The sequence below is a fragment of the Mustela erminea genome, chromosome 2 (assembly GCF_009829155.1).
Source record: "Mustela erminea isolate mMusErm1 chromosome 2, mMusErm1.Pri, whole genome shotgun sequence".
Lineage (NCBI taxonomy): Eukaryota > Metazoa > Chordata > Mammalia > Carnivora > Mustelidae > Mustela > Mustela erminea.
The window spans coordinates 136,088,494-136,113,387 of NC_045615.1; the positions used below are offsets into that span (position 1 = coordinate 136,088,494).

Sequence of the window (24,894 nt, forward strand, 5' to 3'; positions counted from 1 at the left end):
TAACGCTGTTACAAACATTTGTGCACCAATTTCCTTGTGAACATATGTTTTCACTAATCTTGGATATATACCTTAAGGTGGAATTGGCGGGTTGTATGGAAATTCTGTTTAACTTTTCAAGGAATGGCCATACTGCTGTCCACAGAGGTTGCATCATTTTACATTCCCACTAGCAACATATAAGGGTTTCTATTTCTCTACATCCTCACCAACATTTATTTCTTGTCTTTTGTTTAATTATTATTATTATTATTGCCATCCCATTGTGTGTGAGAAGTATTTTATTGTGGTATTCGTGTTTCTTTAATGTCCAATATTGTTTCATATCATTTTATGTGCTTGTTTGCCATTTGTATACTTTCTTCATAAAAAAAATAAAAGTCTATTCAAGTTCTTTGCCCATTTTTTTAAATCTAGCTTTTGTTTTGTTTCTTTTTGTTTTTGAATTTTAAGATTTCTTTATTTAGTCAAGATATTAAATCCTTATCAAATATGTGATTTTTGAATATTTTCTCCTATATATAATTTGTCTTCACACTTTTGAGAATGTTCCTTGAGGCACAGAAGTTTTCAATTTTAATGAAATCCAATTTATTTTTTCATTGTTACTCATGCTTTTGGTGTCAAATCTAAGAATCCATTGCTAGATCTAAGATGGTAAAGATTTCTGATACGTTTTCTTCTCACAACTTTCAAGTTTTAGATTTTATATTGAGGTTTTGTATCCATTTGTGTTCAGTGCTGTATATGTCCAACTTCATCCCTTTGCATGTGAGGGTCATCGAACTTCTGGTATCTTTGCTGAAAATCCCACAGAATATTCTTAATGCACTCATTGAAAATCAATTCACCATGAATACTTGATTGTGTTTCTTTCTCTTTTTCTTTTTTGGTAATTTGTGAGACAGAGGGAGATAGCGAGTACAAGCAGGGGGAGCAGCAGGCAGAGGGAGAAGCAGACCCCCAGCTGAGCAGGGAGACCAATGTGGGACTCGATCCCAAGACCCTGGGATCATGACCTGAGCCAAAGGCAGATGTTTAACTGACTGAGCCACCCAGACATCCCTTGAGTTTGTTTCTATCCTGATTTTATCCTATTGATCTTTACGTCTATCCTTATGACACTACTACACTGTTTTTTTTTTTAATTAATTTTTTATTTTTTATAAACATATATATTTATCCCCAGGGGTACAGGTCTGTGAATCACCAGGTTTACACACTTCACAGCACTCACCAAAGCACATACCCTCCCCAATGTCCATAATCCCACCCCCTTCTCCCAAACCCCCTCCCCCCAGCAACCCTCAGTTTGTTTTGTGAGATTAAAAGTCACTTATGGTTTGTCTCCCTCCCAATCCCATCTTGTTTCATTTATTCTTCTCCTACCCACTTAAGCCCCCATGTTGCATCACCACTTCCTCATATCAGGGAGATCATATGATAGTTGTCTTTCTCTGCTTGACTTATTTCGCTAAGCATGATACGCTCTAGTTCCATCCATGTTGTCGCAAATGGCAAGATTTCATTTCTTTTGATGGCTGCATAGTATTCCATTGTGTACTACACTGTTTGATTAATGTAACTTTCTTTGTAGTAAGTTATGAAACTGGGAAGTGTGAAGTAACCAACTTTATTTTTCTTTATCAATATTATTTTGACTATTTGGAGCCTCTTGGAATTCTATATGAATTTGAGGATTGGCTTTTTCCATTTCTGCAAAATAAGAAACTTTTTTTTTTTGACAGATATCGAATTGAATCTATAGATCACTTCAGGGATTGTTCTCATTTTAAGAGTACTGTTTTCTAATCCGTGAACATGGGATATCTTTCCCATTTAGTTAGGTTTTTAATTAGGTATTTAATTAGGTAATCTTTAATTTCTCTCAGCAAAGTCTAGTAGTGTTCCATGGACAAGTCTTATACATACTTGGTTAGATTTATCCTAGGTATTTCATTCTTTTGGATGCCATTGTAAATAGAATCATTTTCTTAATTTGCTGTTGAGTTATTCATTGCTGGTGTTGAAAATCAAACTGATTTTTGTGCCTTGGTAATGAGAATAGCTAATGTTATATAGCATGTATTAAATGGCAGGCATTGTTCTAAAAGTTTTACATATTTATGCTTCCAGAATACTAAAATGGGTTGCTCTAGCCCATAAGATAAAGATGCACTGTATTAGCATGGCATACAAGGCTGTTCTCTTTAGGTCTTAAACTATAATTCTATCTATTGTGTCTACACAGACACTGAAATAGCTGTCACTGAACACACTATGTGCTTTCATCCCTTGATGTTATGTGTATTTGATCCTTTTAGGCTAGGATTTTTGCCCCATCTCATCCGTCTGAGAAACTCCCACTCATCCTTCAAGCCTTAGCCCAATAACTTTAACAGAGGGTAATCATTGAAAATACAGCATTTTAGAGGGGAGTTGGGTGGGGGAATGGGTGAAATAGGTGAAGGGGATTAAGAGCATACTTATGCTAAGAACTGAGTAATGATGTATAGAATGGTTAAGTCACTATATTGTACACTGAAACTAATATAATGCTGCATGTTGAATATATTGGAATTAAAATTAAATAAAAACTTAACTAAAAAGAAAGAAACTTAGCTCAAATGTTGATGAAGCTACTTAATCAGCTCTCTTGTTATCTTGCAACTTGTATGTACCTCTTTTATAACCCATTAACCTGTGTTGCCATTATCTTTTCTGCCTATCTTGTTGCCCTTCACTATACTGAACTAGCCGGATGTAGAAACTGTATTTTACATGTATTTGAGCTCTAGGGCTTGGTGCAATATCCAATACACTGGATTTTCCATAAAACTTTCCTAAATGAATGAAGGTACCAAACACAAAAAGACAATCTACTTTGCACAAAATGTGCTCAGCCTAGTTCCTTCATCCAAAAAGCAGTCATTCCCCTACATTTTTTTTTCTTTTAAGATTTTATTTATTTATTTGAGAGAGAGAGAGAGAGAGAGCACACACCAGTGAGAGCGTGAGAGAGAGCAGGAGCAGGAGCAGTGGAAAGGGACAGAAGGAGAAGCCAACTCCCACCCCTTGCATGGTTTAAATCAAGAGAATTAACTTTGTTATTAAACACACTAGTGGTAGTGAATGAGGAGTCTCTTTCTCTTTTTCTTCTTCCCTTTCTCTCTCTAACCTGAAACACAAAGATCCTCTTTGTCCATCTAAAAACAAATCAGAGCAAAAATAAACATGGAAAGCCGAGAAATATGGTACTGTTATACGCCAAGTCAAAGCCTCTAAGAACATTCCCCTTAAATTAGCATGAAAACAAATGATGGAAAGCAAAATGAGAAAAGAAGCAAAACAGAAAGAAGACCCAAATGTGCTTCCAAAAGATCTGAGTAGTGTTTATACCTTTTATTAATAGTGTGGCACGAACTCTGTATTTTGCCTCTGTCAGCCTCAGCTTCCTCGTCTATAACGTGGAGCCAACATGCCCTGCCCCAACACCACAGATTTGTTGGTGTGAGTCTCAAGAGAGAGAAAGCATTTGAAAGTACGCTACAAAATACAATGTGCTCCACAAGAGTGTGTAGCTGTTCACTCACCAAACACAGTTCTTGCAGGCACAGATTCTCTGTTAAGCCAGAATGACACTTGGGAGAGAATGACAGTCATGATGCAAGGCAGATATGTCTGAATCACAAAATACCCAATTTTTCTTTTCAAGTGGAAATGAGCTGTCATTACGGTATATTCACCTAGAAGAAAAATTTAAGAAGCTTAAGGAACGGTAATAGTCAATAGTTTGAACATTTTGGAAATGGAACGGATTTGAGAAAGAACAATCCCCGATTTAAAAAAAAAAAAAAAAGAAGAAGAATTTATCACATATACGACATGAGAAGTATAAACCTTTAAATGCCTCTTTAGCACAGCAAGAATATTTAAGAGAATTTTAATATTACCAAGAAACTTGCACGACATATCCAAGGCATGACATTTGTTTTTCTTTCCCGGTCATGCCTACTGAACAAAAAGATACAGGATTCGCAAATGCTCTGTGACCATGAATTATCTTACGTGCTCAGATCTCTCATCCCCACTGGTACCAACTTCAAGCCTCTGCTTTGATTGTTTGAATTCCCTGGCTTTTTAAAGGGTCAGTCTCTGGCCACATCTCTAAGACTAACCCCAGGCTTTGGTCCAAATTTTCCATTTTTGACCCTGTCACTATTCTGAATCTCTCAATTGTGTACATCGACTCTAATCCACTGTTGTCATTTCTATCCAACCCTGGGAGCCTTTCCTTTCTGCTTCCCGGGGGTTAGATTTGCCAGAGATAAAATCATTAGTTCAACATGGCAGCTTGCTTAGAGGAGTGGGATCCTTAGGAAGGTCATCAGTTTTCCCGCACCCACCAGTAGTAATGATCCAAAATTCAAGAGTTGAATAGTCACAAACTATTCTGAATAGGAGGAAAAGAATTAGGAAAACTGTGACACTGTTTGATGATAAAATTGGCTTGTCTGCAGAGTAACACTTTTTTTGAACTGACAGTATATTTTAACCCAGTGTTTCTCAAACTTTATGTAAACCTCCTTAGAATCTCCTTGGATCTTCTTAAAATACAGATCTTAATTGAGTAAGGGGTCAGGTCAGAGACAGTAAATATCTAAAAAGCTCCTACAATATATGCTGCTAGTTCCTGGACCCCAAGAACAAAACTTTCTAAGCAAACTAACGTGAATTTAGTGAATTCAACCCATCGATTTTCTTAGAAACTAGTTTAAGAATCATTTTACTAACCTGTACTGGATTTAATTGTTTCTTTTCCAATTGATTGGCCCAGCAGATCATACTGGTTTAACCTGGAGCCATCAGGAGCAACTTGTACTGAATCAGATGCGTTATAAGTCCAAATATAAGTGACCTCTGAGGTTGTGTAGGCATCTGTAGGAAATCAGAAAAAAAATTTAAGCACTTTAGTATAAATCATCAATAAAGTGCAATGTCAAGGGTTATATGTTGCATATAATCACTATTTATTATAAAAACTGATTTTATAGATACTATTTTGTATAGTAAATATATCTTTGAAATTTACAATTTTTAACATGAAGGGTATGAAGTAGATCAAGAGAGAAAATCATGACCAAAGAATATTTTCAGTGCAACCACTTTGAGAAGTGAACAGCAAATTTCTCTTCAGAGCCTGCAAAAATCCCTGGGTCCTGAGATGGTTAAAACGTCCACCATAGTTTCAAAGTAATATATAAAGACATTGTAGTACACAGGTTATAAATGCCTAAAGCCCACTTAAATGGTTTATTTGGAAATAGCAATCACTCATGAAATAACATTTATAATTCAAATTGATATTACTCTCTGGGCATAAAAGGAACTTATTATCATATGAGAATACTGATGAAATGCAATCTATTTATTTTAAGTACAATTTTCGTAGTTTGTTTCATAGGTTTTTCTTCAAAACCTTCACCTAGTTAAGAATTACATGACTTAGCTCTCATGATACAATGCATTCCATTAAAAGAATGAGAACTAATTGTTGCAGAACATGTAAAAATAAATCAGAATGCTATAGTTTCATCAAATACTCCTTAAAACATGTCCATTTTAAAATTAATGCACACAGACTTCACTGGACTATACTTTCATAGCACCTCCATTATGGATTGGCTAGAGATAAAACACATACAGACCAAGTATAACCTTCTGATTTATCTGGCCGAAGATACAGAACTTAGTGGAAGTTAGATAATTCTAGCACTAGAATTGTCTTAGCTGCTCTCTGGCCCTGGCATTTCCTTTAAGCCTGGATGTCCCGGAGGGGAGCAGCTGACCTCTCCATGCCGGAAGTCCCTCAACAGTGGAATTAACAGCCAATTCTTACTATAGTATTGTCTTTTTGAAGAACTTCTTTGTACTTTTGCTCATGAGAATGTTTAGAAGTATTAGCTACTCCTGGTTCTTGAGCAAAACTCAGTATCACAGTTACATTCTCAGTGTAAGGACTAGCGTTTCCAGCAATATCTCTGCCCACTAGATCTCTAGGACTCTGGGAAAAGTTCATTTACAGGCCATATATAAGTCTTCCAGTTTGATAACTTTGTTCTGGGGTGGACCTGCTACTTACCTTGGTCTGATGTTGACAGATCACAGACCAACTCACACTTAAGCATCAGTCACAATAAAGGGAATGTTCATGAGTTCGTGTCTTATTGGCTGTGTGTCTTAATGACATACTACAATGTTGTCTGGTTTCTGCATGTTACTACTAAATGCTCCTATCAATGAAATACTGTTTTCATTGTACACATATTCACCTATATCCATAATTACATTCTGTTAAACAATTTTTTTGAAATAGAACTCTAAAAATATGTAGATGTGTGTGTATCTTTATAAATGTGCATATATATATAGCAAATATAGTCCTATAGTTTGCATATGAATGAATTCTAGTTACTCTAGGATCTAAATTTGTATTAATTTCGATTAGTTAATCATTGGTGATTCTGCTGCTATGATTAAGTAAGGGACAGTAGTAATGTGGGTAACTAGCACCCCATTTGCACATTATCAGTGGGTTTTTTCTATGAATAAGCATTAGTAGTTGTGAATATCAATAAATTATGAACTTTTTTAAAGTATAATGATTCCACTCTTGAATTTTGATGTTTATTTTTAAATATAAATAAGAGAAAATGAAACCCTACAAATGCAGTGACCTTTTTAAGAAACTAGTGAGACACCGAGGGGCAAGGACTCTATCTTGTTCATAACTACAGCGCTTGCACCTGGCACAGGGCCTGTCACCCAGAAAAAGTTCTGTTTGTTTTTGTTAGATTAATCAATAAACTCTTCATATTTGAATTACGTTATTTACTTTTACGGAAGATGGAATCTGTGGAGGATCCCAAGGATATGCTAAAGAAGGTAAGTGATCCTGCCCATGTCCTTTAAAAAGGAATTATAGCATTTGATTAGTTAGCTAGGAAGATGATTTTTAGATTATGAGACTAGTAAGAGAAAATAGAGCAGAAAGTCATGCAGCTTAGAGGCGTTCCCAGTCCACCAACACACATATAAACCAGGAGACCACTGCACTATTTTTCAGTAAAGTATAAAGGAGAGAAAGATAGTGTGGTTTACAAATTTCCCTATAAATTCCACCTCTAAATTAGATTTTCATTGAATAATTTCATTTAATTCTGTTAAATAACCCATTTTTCAGTCATCATCTGCATTAAACATCAAATCCATCCTGACTGATTCTTAGTATTTGGTAACCAGAAAAAAAAAAATTCCTGAATCCTTTTTATTAATTTTCATCCCAAAAGATGACATAATTTCTTTTGGATCAATGCACAGAACATATCCAGACTCCCATTTAAGAAATTTTAAATCATGTTAAGCAGCAAGAAAATACATAAAGACGTGAGGCAACAGAAATAAAGCAAAACAAAAAGGAATTCAAAATTATAAACTTATACAAAAGATGTATCTTTAAGAACAATGATAAATTTCCAGAAATTCTATCACTTTAGGGGGCTTTTAAGCAAGAGAGGAATAAAAAACTAGAAGGCAAAGGCACGACAGCTTCTGACAAAACCTGTTGTGTCAACATTTTAAGGCAGTTTAAAGCTTGTGTTGGCTTGTTAATATATTACAACATGCTAATACCCATACTTTTTAATTTTATTAATATTTATTTATTTATTTATTTGCTAGAGACAGAGAGAGAACTGGGGGTGGGAGGAAGGGAGAGAGAGAGAATCAATCTCAAGGAGGCACCATGCTCTCTGAGGAGCCTTGAATCGGGATTTATCTCAAGACCCTGAGATCATGACCTGAGCTGAAGTCAAGTCTAATGCTTCGCCCACTGCGCCACCCAGGGTGCCCATAAAGTCCATCTTTTTAACACTTAAATATCAACCACTTACTATTGGCAAGGATAAATAAAAGAATATACAAATCAAATTGTTTATTCAATGTGTCAGAAAATAAATGAAGAAAAATAAAAAACAACTACTTAGAGAATGCTTAACAATAAACTTTGTTTTCTGTATCACTTCTAGATACAGAAACTCACACATACAATATTTAACTACTCTGTAGATACACTACAAGAGATTTTTAGATTTTATTTAAACTGTTTTCAGGCATATTTATTTCATATTCAGAATTAAGACATCACGTTATTTATATTTGTTGCCTTAATGGCACTAACTTGTCCAGTGAAAAATTCTTTTCCTTCTTATACCATGACTGCATTTTGAATAAATCCTTTCGTTGGCTATCAAGGCTTTTCAATTTTCTTTTAATGCCATTTATGTGATGCAAATGAGTTTCTCTCTGCTGCATCTGCTGTAGATTTTCTCCATGATGTTTACGTCGTGTAACACGATTGACTATCTTAAATAATTTTGGGAAAAATGCCAGTATTGAAGTGATAGTTTCCATGACAATAAAAGAAGGCTTTGTTTAAACAAAGAAGAGATTCTCAAAGAAAATTGAGAGTTGACACCTTTTGTAAGAATAAACAGAACAAGACTGAACTTCTCATTCCACAAAACTATGGTCATCCAAATCATTAGAGGACTTTGCATTCATCTTAGCCATCATTCTCTTTTCTTTCACTTAATACATCTGCGGAGTGAAGGCGCCTATTCAATCACGCATATTTTTAACCAGGTGAGGGAACTGCCTTTCTGTTCAAGTGAATGAAAAGTCAAAAGGTGCCCCGAATGGATAAAGATGGGGATAATAAAAAGAGCAAGGTTTCTGAAAAGGTCAGGTGATGGGACATGCTAACACCAGAGAAACTGTTCCAGCTGTGTCCGTGAATTTATTGTGAACCTGCCCTAAATGTGGGCCTGGGGAGATGATTCGACCTCCCTTCTTTTCAATTATTCCGGGAGAGTGAATGCTTCCACTTGACATATAAGATACAACCTCAGTGACCTAGAGAATGGCCAAATGCACAGAGCCTTCTCTGAAATATCTTAGGTAAGCAGAAGATATAAGAAATCCAGTTACTCATTTCCTTAAAATTTATTTTAGGAAATTTAAAAAAAAAAAATCCTTCCATTATTTGGAAAGTAGGAAGATAATTGCACAGAGCCAGCTTCTGTGCCTGCCATTTGCGAAAGGCTTAACAAACAATACCATCCATCCTTTACAGTTCATTCTTAGTTACCAAAAAAAAAAAAAAAAAAGAAAAAGAAAAAGAAAAAAGAAAAAAATTGCATTTTTAAGGACCTAGCGCTTGGAAAAGAAAGTAAATGACATGGTCTTGACCTTCACAAGCAGCTCCTGAATTACCTTCCCATGTATAAAAACACATGATATTCTTTAGTGGCAGTAAAGTGATAATTTAAACATCATGAGTAAAATATAATGATATTTGATGGGGCGCCTGGGTGGCTCAGTGGGTAAAGCCTCTGCCTTTGGCTTGGGTCATGGTCTCAGGGTCCTGGGATGGAGCCCCACGTCAGGCTCCCTGGTCAGCAGGGGGCCTGCTTTCCCCTCTCTCTGCCCACTGCTCTGCCTACTTGTGATCTCTCTCTCTGTCAAATAAATAAATAGAATCTTTAAAAAAAAAAAATAAAAAGAGAAAAAAATATATATAATGATATTTGAGAGTGCCATAGGGCTAGACAATTAGTTCCTAGAGGGAAATCAGCAAGTCTTTTACTTCTATACTTTTCTGGGCAAATATTAAGCATTCCATAATATTAGAAGAAACTATACTGGTAAGCAATGATGTTGACCACCCTTGACTTTACAGGCCCAGAACATGTACCTTCATCCCCATACTTACAGCTGCCAAATTTCAGAGGACATGAATGGGCATCCATAGGAAAATCCTCCAAGTGCATTGGACATTCAGCTTGAACTGTAAGCCTAGAAGCAAAAATTTCACTCTTTGTTTAAGTAAATTGACAAGTCAAGATTAATCACTCCTCCCTGTTCTCAACAGCATCAAGGGTAAGGTAGGACTTTCCTTATAGCATTGAATTAGGCTAATTCACATGTAAATGTTTATTTAGGCCATCCTTCAGAATACATTAGCATATACAAAAACTGAGCTCAAATAACAATATTTATTTACAAACATTTGGAACTCTGTGGTTTGTTAAGAACTAAAGAAGTTTTTTTTTTTTTTTTTAATTAAGAAGTAAAGAAGTTATATACACATTTTTGAAGGGCTATTTTCACATTAACATTCACTATGACATTTACGATCCTGGGGGGAAAAAAAGAAAAAAAATTCCCTATCATGAAAAGAATGCTATTTTCCTTCTTCATGTCATCAACAACCATAGAACAAAACTGATACAAGAATTCAATACTAGCTCATAGGCGTTTCCTCCAAAATATGTCAACTCTGAAGGAGTATCACATACTATACATACTATATACAGGTACATGGATTTAAATATAGAAGTAGATACAGATAGTATATAGATATGCCTCTTAGAAATACCTTGTTGAAACTAGACTATGGGCTAAATTATGGACATAAGCAATGTATTGTTAAATAAATATTGTTTTTCTATATCTACATGATCACATTAAAGAGTAATCACAGCAAAAAAAAAAAAAGAGTAATCATAGCGAACTTGTTATAAAGACAGTCATCAATTATTCCATTTCACACACAGGTAAAATGGATAGAAATGGTATTAAACTGAACTTAGAGAAGACTCCTATGACAAGCAAAACAAATGTGGCCAACAATTTAATTATTATGTATACTTCTAGGAGAGCATTTAAGTAGAACACCAAGAAATATTTTCTAAAACTGTATGTTCTCTGCCAACATTTTGTTTAAAGCCAAAATTTCCCATCATTGTCTTAATCCACGGGAATATTCAAAGTGTAAAACCAACAGGGATATTGCATCTGTATTATAAAATTCAGAGAGAGAGGCACAGAATAGCTAGCACTTCCATTTTAGGCAAGGGCCATTTAGTAATCAGTTCTCAAGAATTTTTTCTTTAAAGATCAGGATTATATTTTTGTCGCTTTTTAAATAACTTATACAACTGAAATCTACCACCTAACATTTCATATGAAATAATAACATATCAAATGTTTAGAACACATATCTAATCTATATATTTTTTTTAATCTATATTTAATGCTAATAAAAATTACCCATGTTTTAAAGCCTTTCTTAAGCATTTAATTTTTAGGTTATACATCACTTTATTAGGTTTGTGATTGTTTTCTTTCTTATATAAGTAACTTATTTTAAAAGATTAATTTATGAGTAGAGTTAAAATGTAGTAGTTGCTATACTGTAAATATAAAATATATACTGTATATGTAAATATACAGTCAGCAACTGTGTATTTAATTTTTAAAAAAAAATTTTATCTATTTCTTTGAGAGAGAGAGAATGGGCGGGGGAGGGGCAAAGGGAAAGGGACAAGCAGACTCCCCACCAGACTGGGAACTTGATACTGGGCTCTATCCCAGGACCCCGAGATCATGACCTGAGCCAAAGTCAGATGCTTCCCTGACTGAGCTGCCCAGGTGCCCTTCTTTAGATAATTTTTTAAAGGTTGAATCATATGAAATTTATGCTACGTGATACTATTTGACTTACAAAATGGCAATTTATATTGTTCAATCTAATATATATGCTTATGGTATTTGTAAACCTTATTAAATAAAAACTACCTCTTGAAAAAGTTTTTTTTCTTTAGATTAACTTTATAAGGAGGATCAAAATATTAAGTAAAAGCCTGCTTAAAAATCACTTAAAATGTTGATGCATATCTGAAGAAATACTAAAAGTAAAATTACATGATGGTACAAAGGAAACTTTAAATTATGACATTCAAGCTGCAATTAATTAAAATGTAGTGTGAAAAAGAAATAGACAAAAAATTCTTAATAGTTAAGGTAATGCTTAAGTTTTAACACTCAGATGATAATCAGTCTCATAAACACTATTTTATCTTATTTTATTTACCTTTTTAGAGAGAGAGAGCATGTACAAATGTGCATGAATTGGGGGAGGGGCAGAGGGAAAGAGAGAGACAGAGGGAGAATCTCATTAAGCGGGCTCCATGCCCAGCACAAAGCTAGACACGGGGTTTAATCTCACGGCCCTGAGATCACGACATGAGCAGAAATCAGGAGTCACATGCTTGACAGACTGAGTCACTCAGGTGCCCTGTTTAATCTTATTTTAATATCTAGGGATTTATAAAGCATGCTATGGGTACCTCAATAATCTGTTATAAAAATGTTCAATTTGTGCTAATACTTGACAGCTAGGTTGTTTGTTTAATACATGGATTTTCAGTACTTAAGTGCAATATATCAAACCTGAAAGCTTACCTCATTGTGTACAGCAGAGTCCCATCGTCCTGGATTCGAAGAAGCTTATTTGGCATTGTCATATTATGAGCGACTGATTTCTTCCCATTGTGAAAGAAGGTATCAGGAGTCCAGATTTTGCTAGCCATTAAATTGTTAAGTCGAAGAATGTTCATAGGACCTTTAAATTTTAACCGTTCATCTTTCCATTTTTGTCGAAAGAAAACATCAATTGTATATTCCTGAAATAGAAAATAGAATTCTTTGGAAAATAATAACTGTTTCAGACATAAGGTCACCATAAAATTCCAACAAAAATAGAAATAAAAAGAGTGTAAAAAGAGAGACTACTATACTGAGAGAAGAAAGTTTTGAAAAATTATTTCTTTATCAATAAATGTTGCCACTTACAATGAGATAAGCATGTGTATATATACAATTAGCCACATATTACGAAAAGAAAAGTTTAAGTCTACTTTACCCTGGCCTCTTTCAATCGAACAAGGTCTTAAACTGCTTTCCTGCATCCTAGAACTTAGGAGTAAAGGAGAGGGAGCATGCTTGGGAGCAGGGTCTTGGTTATTGTTCTAAGTAGTTTATCTCAAGAAAGGGTAAGCAGGCAGCCTTCTCAGCAGCCAAAAAAAAAAAAAAAAGCAGGAAAAAAGAAACAACTATTAAACATACTGTCAAATATGTATGAGTCATCATCTGCTGTTGCTAAAAGAACTATAAAATATCATATTTCTTTTTTAATCCTAAAAAAAAATGGTGAGATACCATATTGCTAGCAAGAATGTATTACTGGATGATAATTTCAATAGAGTTTATTTTATAAAATTTATTGTAATAAAAATACTTAGACAAGTTATTGTAATCATAAAAATACAAATATTTTACAAATAAATGCCCTCAGGTTAAAATGTACTTTTAAATATTTATACAGATGAGCTAGTGGTCAATTCCTATATTACCACTGTTCAACACTTTGAGGTTGCTTAATCAATCAGTATGACTTTCTCACCTCCTTTCTCATTCCCCTATTCCCTGCCTTCCTCTCTCTCTCTCTCTGTCCTTTTTAGAATAAACTGTATACATTTTAGACACGAGGTCCAATTCACAATTGTGAATAATACTGATAATCTATTAGATGTTAAAATTTTTGTCAATGAGTTTTTGTGCAAACACTTACATGACAGATCATCAAAATACTCACTTACACACTTGAGAATGGAAATTCAGAAACTATCCTTTGAGCCCAAAGCCACAGTCATCATATTTGAAATAAACACCTTAGCAATTAGCAATTTCATTCAACCAAAATTATGCATATGAAAAAGGATAGATTAAAAAGGCCATGTACTTATGAAAAGATCAAATTATTTGTACAAACTTTAATCAAGTAAGTGATTCCAGTGATGTCTCAAAAACTGAATGGATGAAGAAAATAAGTATCAGCCATAGGTCATGATATATGAACAGGAAGTAAGCGAAGGCTCTGGGCTGTGTCCCTGATCCTTAGGAGACAATTTCATGATTAAACTGATACTCACTCTCAGTAGTTTAGTCCTAATTTTAAAATGTTCAATTCTGTATAGATGTAACTCAGTTTTTTTAAAAAAAACATCTAGATTAAGAGGTGAATCTTCACTATCTAAGTGTTTATGCAAGTGTTTCTTTCCAATTATGGTTCCCTCAAGTCCAAGCCTAATGTGAATACCTAAGACATTTATTTGTCCAGGAAAATTGAATGCATTTTACAACTTTCTATAAAACATCAAACTCAAATTTTCCATTTCTGTAAAATTATGATAAGTTTTATCTGTTTCAGAAGCTGTTGCTAAGGCAATCATTTCCTGCAGATTTACCCTATAAGAGATACACAAGGTTTATAAGCAGGAAGCTTCAGGTGAGTTCTTTTTGAAAAGTGTTCTCAGGAACACTGTTTCTGAGCATTGATGGTGTCCTAAGTATGTCTGTCAACCTGCTGAGAATGATCTGTGCCTCTTCTCTCCCACCCACTCCACCCAGGTACTCACATTTTGTTGTAGGCAATTTTAACAATCCCCACTTCTTACTATTTCTCATCTAAAGCAAGTTTCTTACCTGCCTGAGTCAGGAACTACTCCTAACCACACTCTCAGTCCTTTGAACACCCAGAAAATGCATAGCCAGATGTCTGTGTATCTTCATTACTCGTAAAGTGTTCTATTACTCTAAGATTCCATGCTGCAATGATATGTTTGTTCCTCTGCCTCCAGACAAGCTTGCAAATCTTCACAAAAGGCACCGTGGCTTTCATCTGTGCATTATCTTAGTTTGTTTTCAGACATATATGAGAGTATAAAGAATATAATAAACATCTTGTAACCATTGCCAGCAGAAATGCCACCTCAAATATTATTGAAGACTTCTCTCTCATTTATTCCTCCTCAATCACATTCCCCTAACTCTCCAAGGAAATAATTATCTTGGATTTGGCGTTTATCATTCCCATACAGGTGCTTAAATATTTACCACATAAATATATGTTTCCATATCACATTTTCAACATTTATGTAAATGGTATCATATAGTGTGTATACTTTCCTGACACTAACTTTCTTAGCTACATTATTGAAATTCATTCATGGTAATTTATCTAGTACTTTGATTCATTTCCATTGCTACATAGCATTATCTTTTAAGAATATTTCACAATATTCACCCTTTTTCTATGTTCTTAACTTTTTTTTTCTATTTCCAATCTGTTATATAGCAAGTAATACTGCTACAAACATTATTATACTACAGTTTCAGGACAAAGACCTAAGAGTTACTCTAAACCAGATCAAACTTTCTCTGTAAAGGGCCAATTAATAAACACTGGAGGCTTTACAAGTTATATGGTATTACAACCACCCAATTTTGCTACTGTAGTGTGAAAGTCTTCACTGATGATACATAAATGAGTCAGAGTGGTTATATTCCAGTAGGTCTTTGTTTATAAAAATAGGTAACTGATAGGATTTGGCTGATGGCTCACAGAATGTCCACCACTGCTGTAGAGTAAACCTACATGTGGGAATACCATAATGTATTTTATGTATATCCTCAACATAACAAGATATTTTCAAATTGAAATCCTAGAGGTCTGTACCCATGAACTCTCTTGTTTCTGTACAACTTGATATAAATAGAATATTTCATTTTAGCCATTGTGAATAGTGTGGAATGGCTAATACTTCTACCATTGGATTTCTCTATTGACTAGTGAAATTTAACGTATTTTCATATATTTATTAAACACTCTACTTTTTATGAAGGGTCTGTTTATTTCATGTACTCCATTTCCTCTTGGGTTGTCTTTTTATTATTGAGTTACAGAAATTATTTACATTTTCTGAATATAAATATTTTAAATATTAAATATACTATTCAGTATATTTACTACTCAGTAAGAATTATAATTAAGATTATAAAGGTATGCAAATATCATAAATACATCCTTGTACATTTCTTCTAAAGATGCGAAAGTTCTGCTTTTTAACATTTAGGTTGTGGAATTATTATGTATGAGAAAAAAATTCAACATTTTTTTTTGTTGGTTTGTTTGTTTGTTTTCAACTTCCTAGTACTATTTATTGACTGATAAATCTTTCTCCACAGATTTGTAATGACATTTCTCTGATGTATATAGTGTCCATACCTATGTACCCAGTGTCCATGTTTCTGAGATTTCTCTTCTTTTCTATTGTTTATCTATCCCTGCATTAATCCCAAAGTCATGGTTACTACAGTTATATAATAAGCATAATTAATAGTATTTTCAGTATTATTCAATCAAAGACAATTTTTAATTCCCATTATGGCTTTTCTTTTTCTTTATGTAGGAGATAAGTGAAGTACGTTTGTATTTCCAAATGTATTGGTTTCCTTAATTATATTTTTGTCATTGATGTATAATTTTGCTGGATTTTAATAAGAGACTATGTTCTGAAGATACCATTTCCAATTTATTAAAAATATCTTTGGATATAATGGTAATTCAGTCCATTTACATTTAATATGATTACTTAAATATCGGACATATCCCCAGACTGTATTGTTTTAGCAGTGACCATTAAAATTATGAAGATCGAAGGGATCACTTATATAGATGTGTCATGATTAACTTATAAAAATAAGGAGGAAAATATTCTAGAAAATTAAAGAAAATGAGTCACTGAAGAGCAGAAATACACACACACACACACACACACACACACACAATAGCAGGAAAGGAAAATACCAAACTAAGAAAAAAGAAAATTTAAGAAGCATGTAGAGATAAACAGTGTCAAACAGAGGTGCCTGGGTGGCTCAGTGAGTGAAAGCCTCTGCCTTCGGCTCAGGTCATGATCCCAGGGTCCTGGGATCGAGCCCCGCATTGGGCTCTCTGCTCAGCAGGGAGCCTGCTTCCCCTACCCCCACCTGCCTCTCTGCCTACTTGTGATCTCTGTCAAATAAATAAGTAAAATATTATAAATTAATTAATTAATTAAAGCAGTGACTGAAGCCTTGCTAATAGAGAATATAAAGAACCATGCTGGCACTCTCACTGCCCCCGTAAGTCGATGCTGGTCGTAGAGGTAAACCACTCAGGAATGGTCGAGTGACGTCTCCTTCAATTGCTCTCAGTTTTGTGATTTAGAATCAGGTGAATTTGCAAGTTATAGAATTTAGTTTTGATTAAACTAACTCGAACAAAAATAGACAAATGGCTTCAAAAGATCATTGCTAAATGACAGCACGGATCGAAGAAAACACTAATCATTACGCAAGCACAAGTGAACAACAGCAGCGAACAACGAGTATCTGTGCCTAACCTGAGGTCTTCATTAGCCACATAAAGGATGGTGACCTAATCAAGTCTTACAAGAAATCTGCAAAGCAAATTTATAATTATCAATGGGGCTATTTAAAGTATGAGTTTATAACCACTGTTTCCTAATGATGACATTCATCTTAAGCACATATCGTACCCTGGAATAATGGTTACTGTGGCATAAGGCCATTGCAAGCAGCAAGTTCTTTTAAAAACTAAACATTCAGAACATGAGGAGAAGCATTGAGAATTGGTGGATGACTTTTTAAAAATTAGCGTGATGGTTCAGTAACCAATAGCCAATGACAGATTTCTTAGATTTGAATTTATGTATCTTTTTCACCCATGTTATCAAAATAAATATTAAAATATAAATTTAGAATCAGATCTTTGATTGTTATTATTTTAAAGTACTTAGATAAATTTTTAAATAATACAGTTAAATAGATGAATTGCTAAAATATCATCATGAAGGACAATCTTAAGTGAGAGCAAAAATAAATCTACTTTATTAATAAATATCATTATTTCTGAAATAATGATATGCATCTTACCTTTTATTATTCCAATTTCTGCGTTAGTGTTTATCTTATATTTTAATGTATTAATAAAAATATACAGGTAAATAAATAAATAAATAGATACAGTTGATTCACCAGTTTTTGTGGTTTTGTTTTCTAGATTAAAATGGCAGGGTAAGAAGTATTTCAGTCAAATAATATTTATTGCATATCCTTAAGGTAACAGGATTTCCAAATTATTTGCACTTGATTTCCTTAAATGCATATAACATGCATATTCTCAGTATTTGAAAAGATCTTTTCCTGAAAGATGCCTTAAAATAAACCTCAGGCTTGCCATGACTGTGTACTAGTAGACTAAGTCAATGTTTTATTTGTGTTGCTAGAAATACAAAAGAATGCAATTTCTTCATATAAACTTAAGACTTGGACCCATGAATTGAGATTCTAAAAGGAATAAATAACAACAAGATCAACTACAAAATCCCTCAGGGAATATACAAACAACTAAGAAGCGAACTTAGAAAGAAACCAAAAAAATCACAAAGATGGATTAGCGCGCAGCTATGCCACAGTCTATGCTCCAGAGACGTGACTCTGACTGTTGGGTGAGACCAACAAGTTGAAGAATCCACATGCTTTAGGATTGGAAAAATTCTTTAAAGGAAGCTTATCCAAATTCTCCTTTTTATAGCTGGGGTTATAGCTAAATTGCATCAGTTTCCTGTCTCCAAGCTTGGTAGAGGCAAAACCCACACAAGGATACAACTTCCAGTCCAATGTTTTAACTACCAATAAGTATTATTTCCGTATTTGGTAAACAAAGATGATTTCAAAGACACGTTCACTTAGTGAAGGCAGAGTATTTTTTGTGCCTGATTACATTAATTATAAGTCAATGCATGTAGCCAATTTCTGAAGAATTCTATCTATTCACTGAAACATAACCAAGTTACAGGACTGCTCTGGGGGTGATTTCTTATTTACTTTGATTTACTGAGCATGTTTTAAAGTACCAAAATTTATTTCATTTTACCCTTTTTGCTAAAAAAGGCTAGTCTCCTCTAAAGAAATAACACCCTTGGAATATACAAGAATGGTTAAGCTCAGACACTTCCAGTTGGTACTCAAAAGGGTATGAAAAGTACATGTAGCCCAGTATTAGCATTGCAAAAATTGCAAAAAAAAAAAAAAAAAAAGGAGAAGCTTTAGAACAGAGCAGCAGTGTGCCAGTCAATCCAGTTAATACAAGATCATAAAACCTTATTATGCAAAGAAGCTCATACAAACAGATTCAGAATACCATAGCTGCTGCAATCTCTGACCACTGTGCAGGTAAGGTGTCTAGGTTTTCTCTTTGGAACTAGGGGCTGGGCAAGTTTCACAAACAAATTAAAAACTGATACTACAGAGTCAGAATCTGAGAGTAGATTATTAAAATATAGCTAATAAAATATTCAAAATGATGAATAGCTATAATAGTTCATTGCAATTTGCTTAATAGAATTTTTAAACTTCACAATAACTGTATTAAAATATGCAGAATATCCTAATTTCACAGGTGGAAAATACCTCAGAAACCATACCTATTTAAAGAGGGAGATAGAGAAGGCCAAGCTTTGAATTCAAGTGTGCTTCCTAACACCATTTACATCATACGTAAAAAACAATCCTTGAAGGCAGGACATCAGAGTGAAATTGCCATCTTTTATAGACCAGTTAATAGATGTTAGTCATGGATTGTGGAAGGTTACAGGGAGAATTTAGTTGCAAAGTTGAGAATAGATTTTAGAATCTCTGTCGAAGTATTCTTCCCACATTGAAAACTGACTTAAACATTAGATCAAAAGATAACAAAAATAATAAATCAAGTAATTTAAAACAGATGTTAAGAATAAGAACTTAGGCTCTGTAGTTGGGTTGACTAGGGTACTTGACCTTGAGCAGGTTTTTTAATCTCACTATTCCAGATGACGTACCTATAAAATGGTGACAATAATAAAATCGACTTCTTCTTATAATGACAAAGTGGATAATATGTACAAAGTTCTCGGAAACAGTTTGGACATTAAGGAAGGAAGCTTGATATAAATCACCTTCAAAATATGTTTCTTCCCCCATTGCCCATACTCAACAACAGGGCAGTGGGACAAGTGAGGGACACCCAGCAGCAAAAGGGTCATGACATAAAGTGCCAACAGCACAGGCTGAGCCACACAAAGTCCATTAAGGAATAAGCCGCCTGAGTTTTTGGTGTTAGGGCAATAAAGAGGTCACTGAGAAGATATCACAAATGTGACCCATGGGATAACCTGCCTTTGCCGGCTATACAAACGGCACCAATTGCCAAGAGAGAACCACCAACAGAACAGGCTAAGTAAAAATATATTGTCCTCCATTTTTGTCATCTCCCTTTCCCTTGCCTCAACTCCGGCAGACCCAAAAAGAGGAGAGGAAGAGCAGATTACAGCCTTTTGCCCACTGCACATCGCTTAGCTGTGAACATGGCCGTGAAAAGGAGAGAAGATCCAACCAGCATCAAAGACTGATGTTTCAATTGGCCTGCACCAGACTCTTTGATATTTGAAAGTGAACAGAAAGCTACAGGATGCACTCAAGATATTGGCACAATGTTGGGGGTGGGGAGGGAGATCCAAAAATGAAGTGTTGTTGAATTTGATCAGCTGAATTTCTAAAGCCCTTAGGGTAAAGTCCAAACACTTTCTTGCAGCATCTGAGTCCCAGCATGATCTTCCCCACCCTTTCCTCTCTAGTCTGGTGTTCGGCAGTACGCACCCTCCCACTCCACTCTGCCTGGAGCAATACTGATACTTCAGGGCCTCTGATGTGTCCTGTTCCAACCAAGTCCTGAAACTCACTGATCTCTGCTACAGAGGCTCTTCCCCGCCAGTCCCTACATCTGGCCAACTTTCATTCCACACTAACAAGGATTGTGATCACCTTCTTCAACGCTGTAACACCAGTATTGAACAAACTGCCCGGAACACAGGAAATAAACAACAATTAGTCAATGAATGAATGAATGAGAGGCATCATTAAAAATTAAATGTAGTAACAAGGATTCTGGGCAACAAGAACTCTAATTCCCTAAAGAGAAAGGCATCAGCAGAGGCATAGGGTAGATAAGCTCTCAGATATCTTATGGCACTCACCTGCCCGCAATACCTTAATCCTTAAATTTAACAGTGTGAAGTGTATAATGTTTGCATGTGTGTTTTTGTGTAACTATATTAAACTAACCACAGTAGTCTTTTAGTCTGTACGGTGGCTACATTTTAAAGAATGTTGACACTTATCAAAACAGCTATGCCATTAACCAGTCCTCTGGTAAAAGAGATCTACTGTGTTTTAAAGTTCCATTTGGAGATGGTTTCGCAGCTTTCTTTTTTGGGCAACTGGCCATAAAGACTTTGTGATCCGGCTCTGTGTTTCTTTCTAGCCTCATCTCTGCATGAGATCCTCATCCCACCCCACCCCACCCCACCCCACCCCACCCTAACCCCGCCACCCCCCACTCCCACCCCCCACCCCCCCGCCAAGATCCTTTAAAGCATTCTGGGCTCAAGTCACACTGAATTTTTGCATTTTACTAAATTCAACCAGCCTTTCCAGTTTGTGCTAAAACACTCCCCTCATTTGTCCTCTGTAGTTATCTTCTTTTCCTAGAAACCTTCTCAGATATAGATATCCTATACCCACATACCCTCTGCTACATAGTCATCCATAAATACTTCAATAAATGCATGATCCCACTGTTTCAAAGTTGATAACTTTTCTTAGCTGTTTCCCCACATCACTGTGAACAACTTGAGGACAAGCACTGGTTATACTTAGGGATTTCAGCTCCCACACGGCGACAGACACAGAGCACGTACTTAGTAAATCTTGTTGAAATGAGCAAACACAACTCACGCCTTGTAGTAGCTCAGACAGCAGTAAAGAAGAAAGACGTGAAGATTTTTATAATCCAGTATGCGAAGGCATAAAAACGTGAGTACACCATGTGGTGGAACACAAGGACAAGGACTAACCCTACTTGGAGTAGCCAACAAAGACATTGGAGAAGATGAAACTTGAACTTGGCCTTGAATAAATGAAAGATCTCCAGTTGGCAAACGGGGGAAGCATCACAAGAAAAGTGAAAAACATCTCCATAGAGTTGTTAAAGATAATGGCATGTTCAGAAAACAGTGAGTTCAATGCAATCTTTAAAAAGAAAAACCTCACTGATAGTTATAATGCCTTACAGCTACTGCCCTCTGTCTCGCCTCCTCTCCTCAACCATGTTGCTTAAAAATGTTGCTTCCACGATTTCTCCATTTCCTCACCTCCCACATGCTCAACCCACTGCAATCTGGTTGCCTTTACCACGATCAGCAAATACCTCTGTGTTCTTAATCTAATGATACATTTGAATCCTTTTCTTGGCTTTTCCATAACATGATATCCTTGCTCTGTCCCTATATTTTCAGTGCTCTCTTGCATTGGTATTGGGCGCCTGGGTGGCTCAGTGGGTTAAAGTCTCTGCCTTCGGCTCAGGCCATGGTCCCGGGGTCCTGGGATCGAGCCCTGCATCGGGCTCTCTGCTCTGTGGGGAGCCTGCTTCCTCCTCTCTCTGCCTGCCTCCCTGCCTGATTGTGATCGATCTCTCTCTCTGTCAAATGAATAAATAAAATCTTTAAAAAAAAATCATATTCTCCTGGTGTGGTAGGAAATCATTGGGAAAATCCTCACCATGGGATATGATACTTTCTGTGTCTGCCAACAATCTACATGTAATGGTAACCCCTAAGAAAATTTATGGGAGTAGCATCAATAGACAACATCTATTATTCTTGACTAGGGAAAACAAATTCTGTGGGACACCCCCCAGAACAAAGATTCCACCCTTGAAACTTGGAGAAAGAACATGTGACCTCTACAATTTTAATTTTTAAAAAATCACTCATGTTCAGAAATTATAACTATTATTTAGTTTATAAAAAGGAATGGGGGAATGTTAAAGAGTGCCCTCCTCTGTAGGAAGTCAAGAGAACTATCACCTGAACCCCACCCTCTTGCAGGAAGGCAAGATGGAGTCAATCTAGTCAAACTGCCTTTATTCGCCCTCTTTTCTGAAACCATTACCCCACCCCCTAGGTTAGATTTTACTCTGGGCAAAATCCAAGAGTCCTCCCCATTACCACATGAATAATACCACCATCAGTATACAGAATCCTACCTTTTTTTTTTTTTTTTCCCAAGATTTTATTTATTTATTTGACAGAGAGAGAGATCACAAGGAGGCAGAGAGGCAGGCAGAGGGGTAAAGGGAAGCAGGCTCCCCGCTGAGCAGAGAGCGTGATGTAATGCGGGGCTCCATCCCAGGACCCTGAGATCATGACCTGAGCTGAAGGCAGAGGCTTAACCCACTGAGCCACCCAGGCGCCCTTACAGAATCCTACCCTGACAGAAAAATGTAAATGATACAAACATCTGACTATGGTTCATCATTGCATCTGATAAGGAATAAAAGACAGTGATTTCTAACTTGTGTTGTTAAGGATCGAAACATAGTCTGTTTCAGAAAAGGAAATCCTCCTTTATGTTGACAGACACCTCCAGTCGCTTCATAGTCTCCTCTAAAATCTGTTTTATTCTCTTGTATTCTAGACTTGCTGTGAAAGTACAATGACCATTTCACTCGAAATCTCTTTCTTGCACAATGTTATACAAGCCCATGGTTTCAACTACCATCACATGGCCCCCATGCTTCCCTCCCAAGCTCTGCCTATAGGTCGGCACCTAGACATCACTGATTAAATCTCTCACAAAGACCCAAACTCAGTGTATCCAAAACATAAGTGCTCACCCTCCAAACACCAAAACAACAGCAAAGTAAACTTTCCCTTCCGTGTATCCCATCCCCCTGGATGGTACCACTCACCCAATCTCCCAGAACTTCATCCTGTGCTTCCTTCAACCCCTGCATCCAACACATCATCAAGTCTGACTAATGCGACCATGTGGAGATCTACATTTTTTTCAGTTTTTCCAGCTTTGGTACCACTAATTTGGCCCAGTCCATAGTCATTCTCATGTGGAATAAAAGAGCTTCCGAACTATTTTTTCCCTTTCCCTATCTTCTAATTCAAATTGTTGGATTGCAAAAAATCTGACTCCATCACATGTTCTCTATATTACTCCAACCCCCCTACCTTAAAATGGCTTTTTGCTGCCTTTAGCATAAAATCATAAAGTCAAATACCTTAAACTGTTAAAACGTAGACTGGCATACCCCACGACTAGCAATTAGGGTTCCACAGGAACCCAGGAAGGAATGCAGGAAACAATCCAATCCAAGTGTCCATGAGTCACATTTTAAGGGACAATATTAAAAACTCTAAGAGGATACTGGAAAATACTGACTGACCTGAGCTGAAGGCAGAGGCTTAACCCACTGAGCCACCCAGGCGCCCTTACAGAATCCTACCCTGACAGAAAAATGTAAATGATACAAACATCTGACTATGGTTCATCATTGCATCTGATAAGGAATAAAAGACAGTGATTTCTAACTTGTGTTGTTAAGGATCGAAACAAAGTCATAACTTAATCTGACAGCCTGCTTCTTAATAGCATAATGGGAAACTCAGGTTCAGAAATCTGGAGATGATTTCAAAATTTGCACTGTTTAACCCTAACAGTACTGCAAGAGATTACCATTTGGACTGGGGTTTTTAGTTTAGGTTTTAGTGCAGTTTTAGGTTTTAGTTTAGGTTTTAGCTATACCACTTATGCCTAAAGACCATGCACACACAGTGAAAATGTTTACTAATACGGGAAAAGATCTAATATAGAAACTAAGGAGAAACGAAAAAGCAAAAATAACAGAGGAATGAGTTATAAATTGCTCAAATGCACTTGCCTATTGAAAACTTTGTCAACTGTCAGCTACTAGTACATTCCCAACTTTAATTACCTTCTTACTCATGAATTTTTTAGATGTTGAAATAAAAGATTTTTAAACTTAATTGCAGACACTGTAATTAGAATCTTTAATTATAATTTAAATCTGCAACTTTCTTTGGACAATTACACTAGTTAATGATTCTGAGATAACAGAATGTCTAAGTGTGTGTGTTCCCTTGGTTCTTAATTCTTTTTGCTATGCTGCTTTTTCCT

The 24,894-nt window shown here is 35.7% G+C and overlaps 1 protein-coding gene across 2 annotated transcripts in view; it reads right to left on the bottom strand.

Annotated features, from left to right (window-relative positions):
* Positions 1-24,894, bottom strand: part of GABRA2 (gamma-aminobutyric acid type A receptor subunit alpha2) — a 120,558-nt gene that overhangs the window by 40,457 nt on the left and 55,207 nt on the right. For both annotated transcript variants that reach the window (XM_032334214.1, XM_032334213.1), the window contains exons 5-8: positions 12,367-12,587; positions 9,833-9,915; positions 4,795-4,938; positions 3,594-3,746 (exon numbers count right to left, since the gene is read on the bottom strand). In XM_032334214.1, the coding sequence (XP_032190105.1) occupies positions 3,594-3,746; positions 4,795-4,938; positions 9,833-9,915; positions 12,367-12,587 (601 nt within the window). The remainder of the gene's footprint in view (positions 1-3,593; positions 3,747-4,794; positions 4,939-9,832; positions 9,916-12,366; positions 12,588-24,894) is intronic.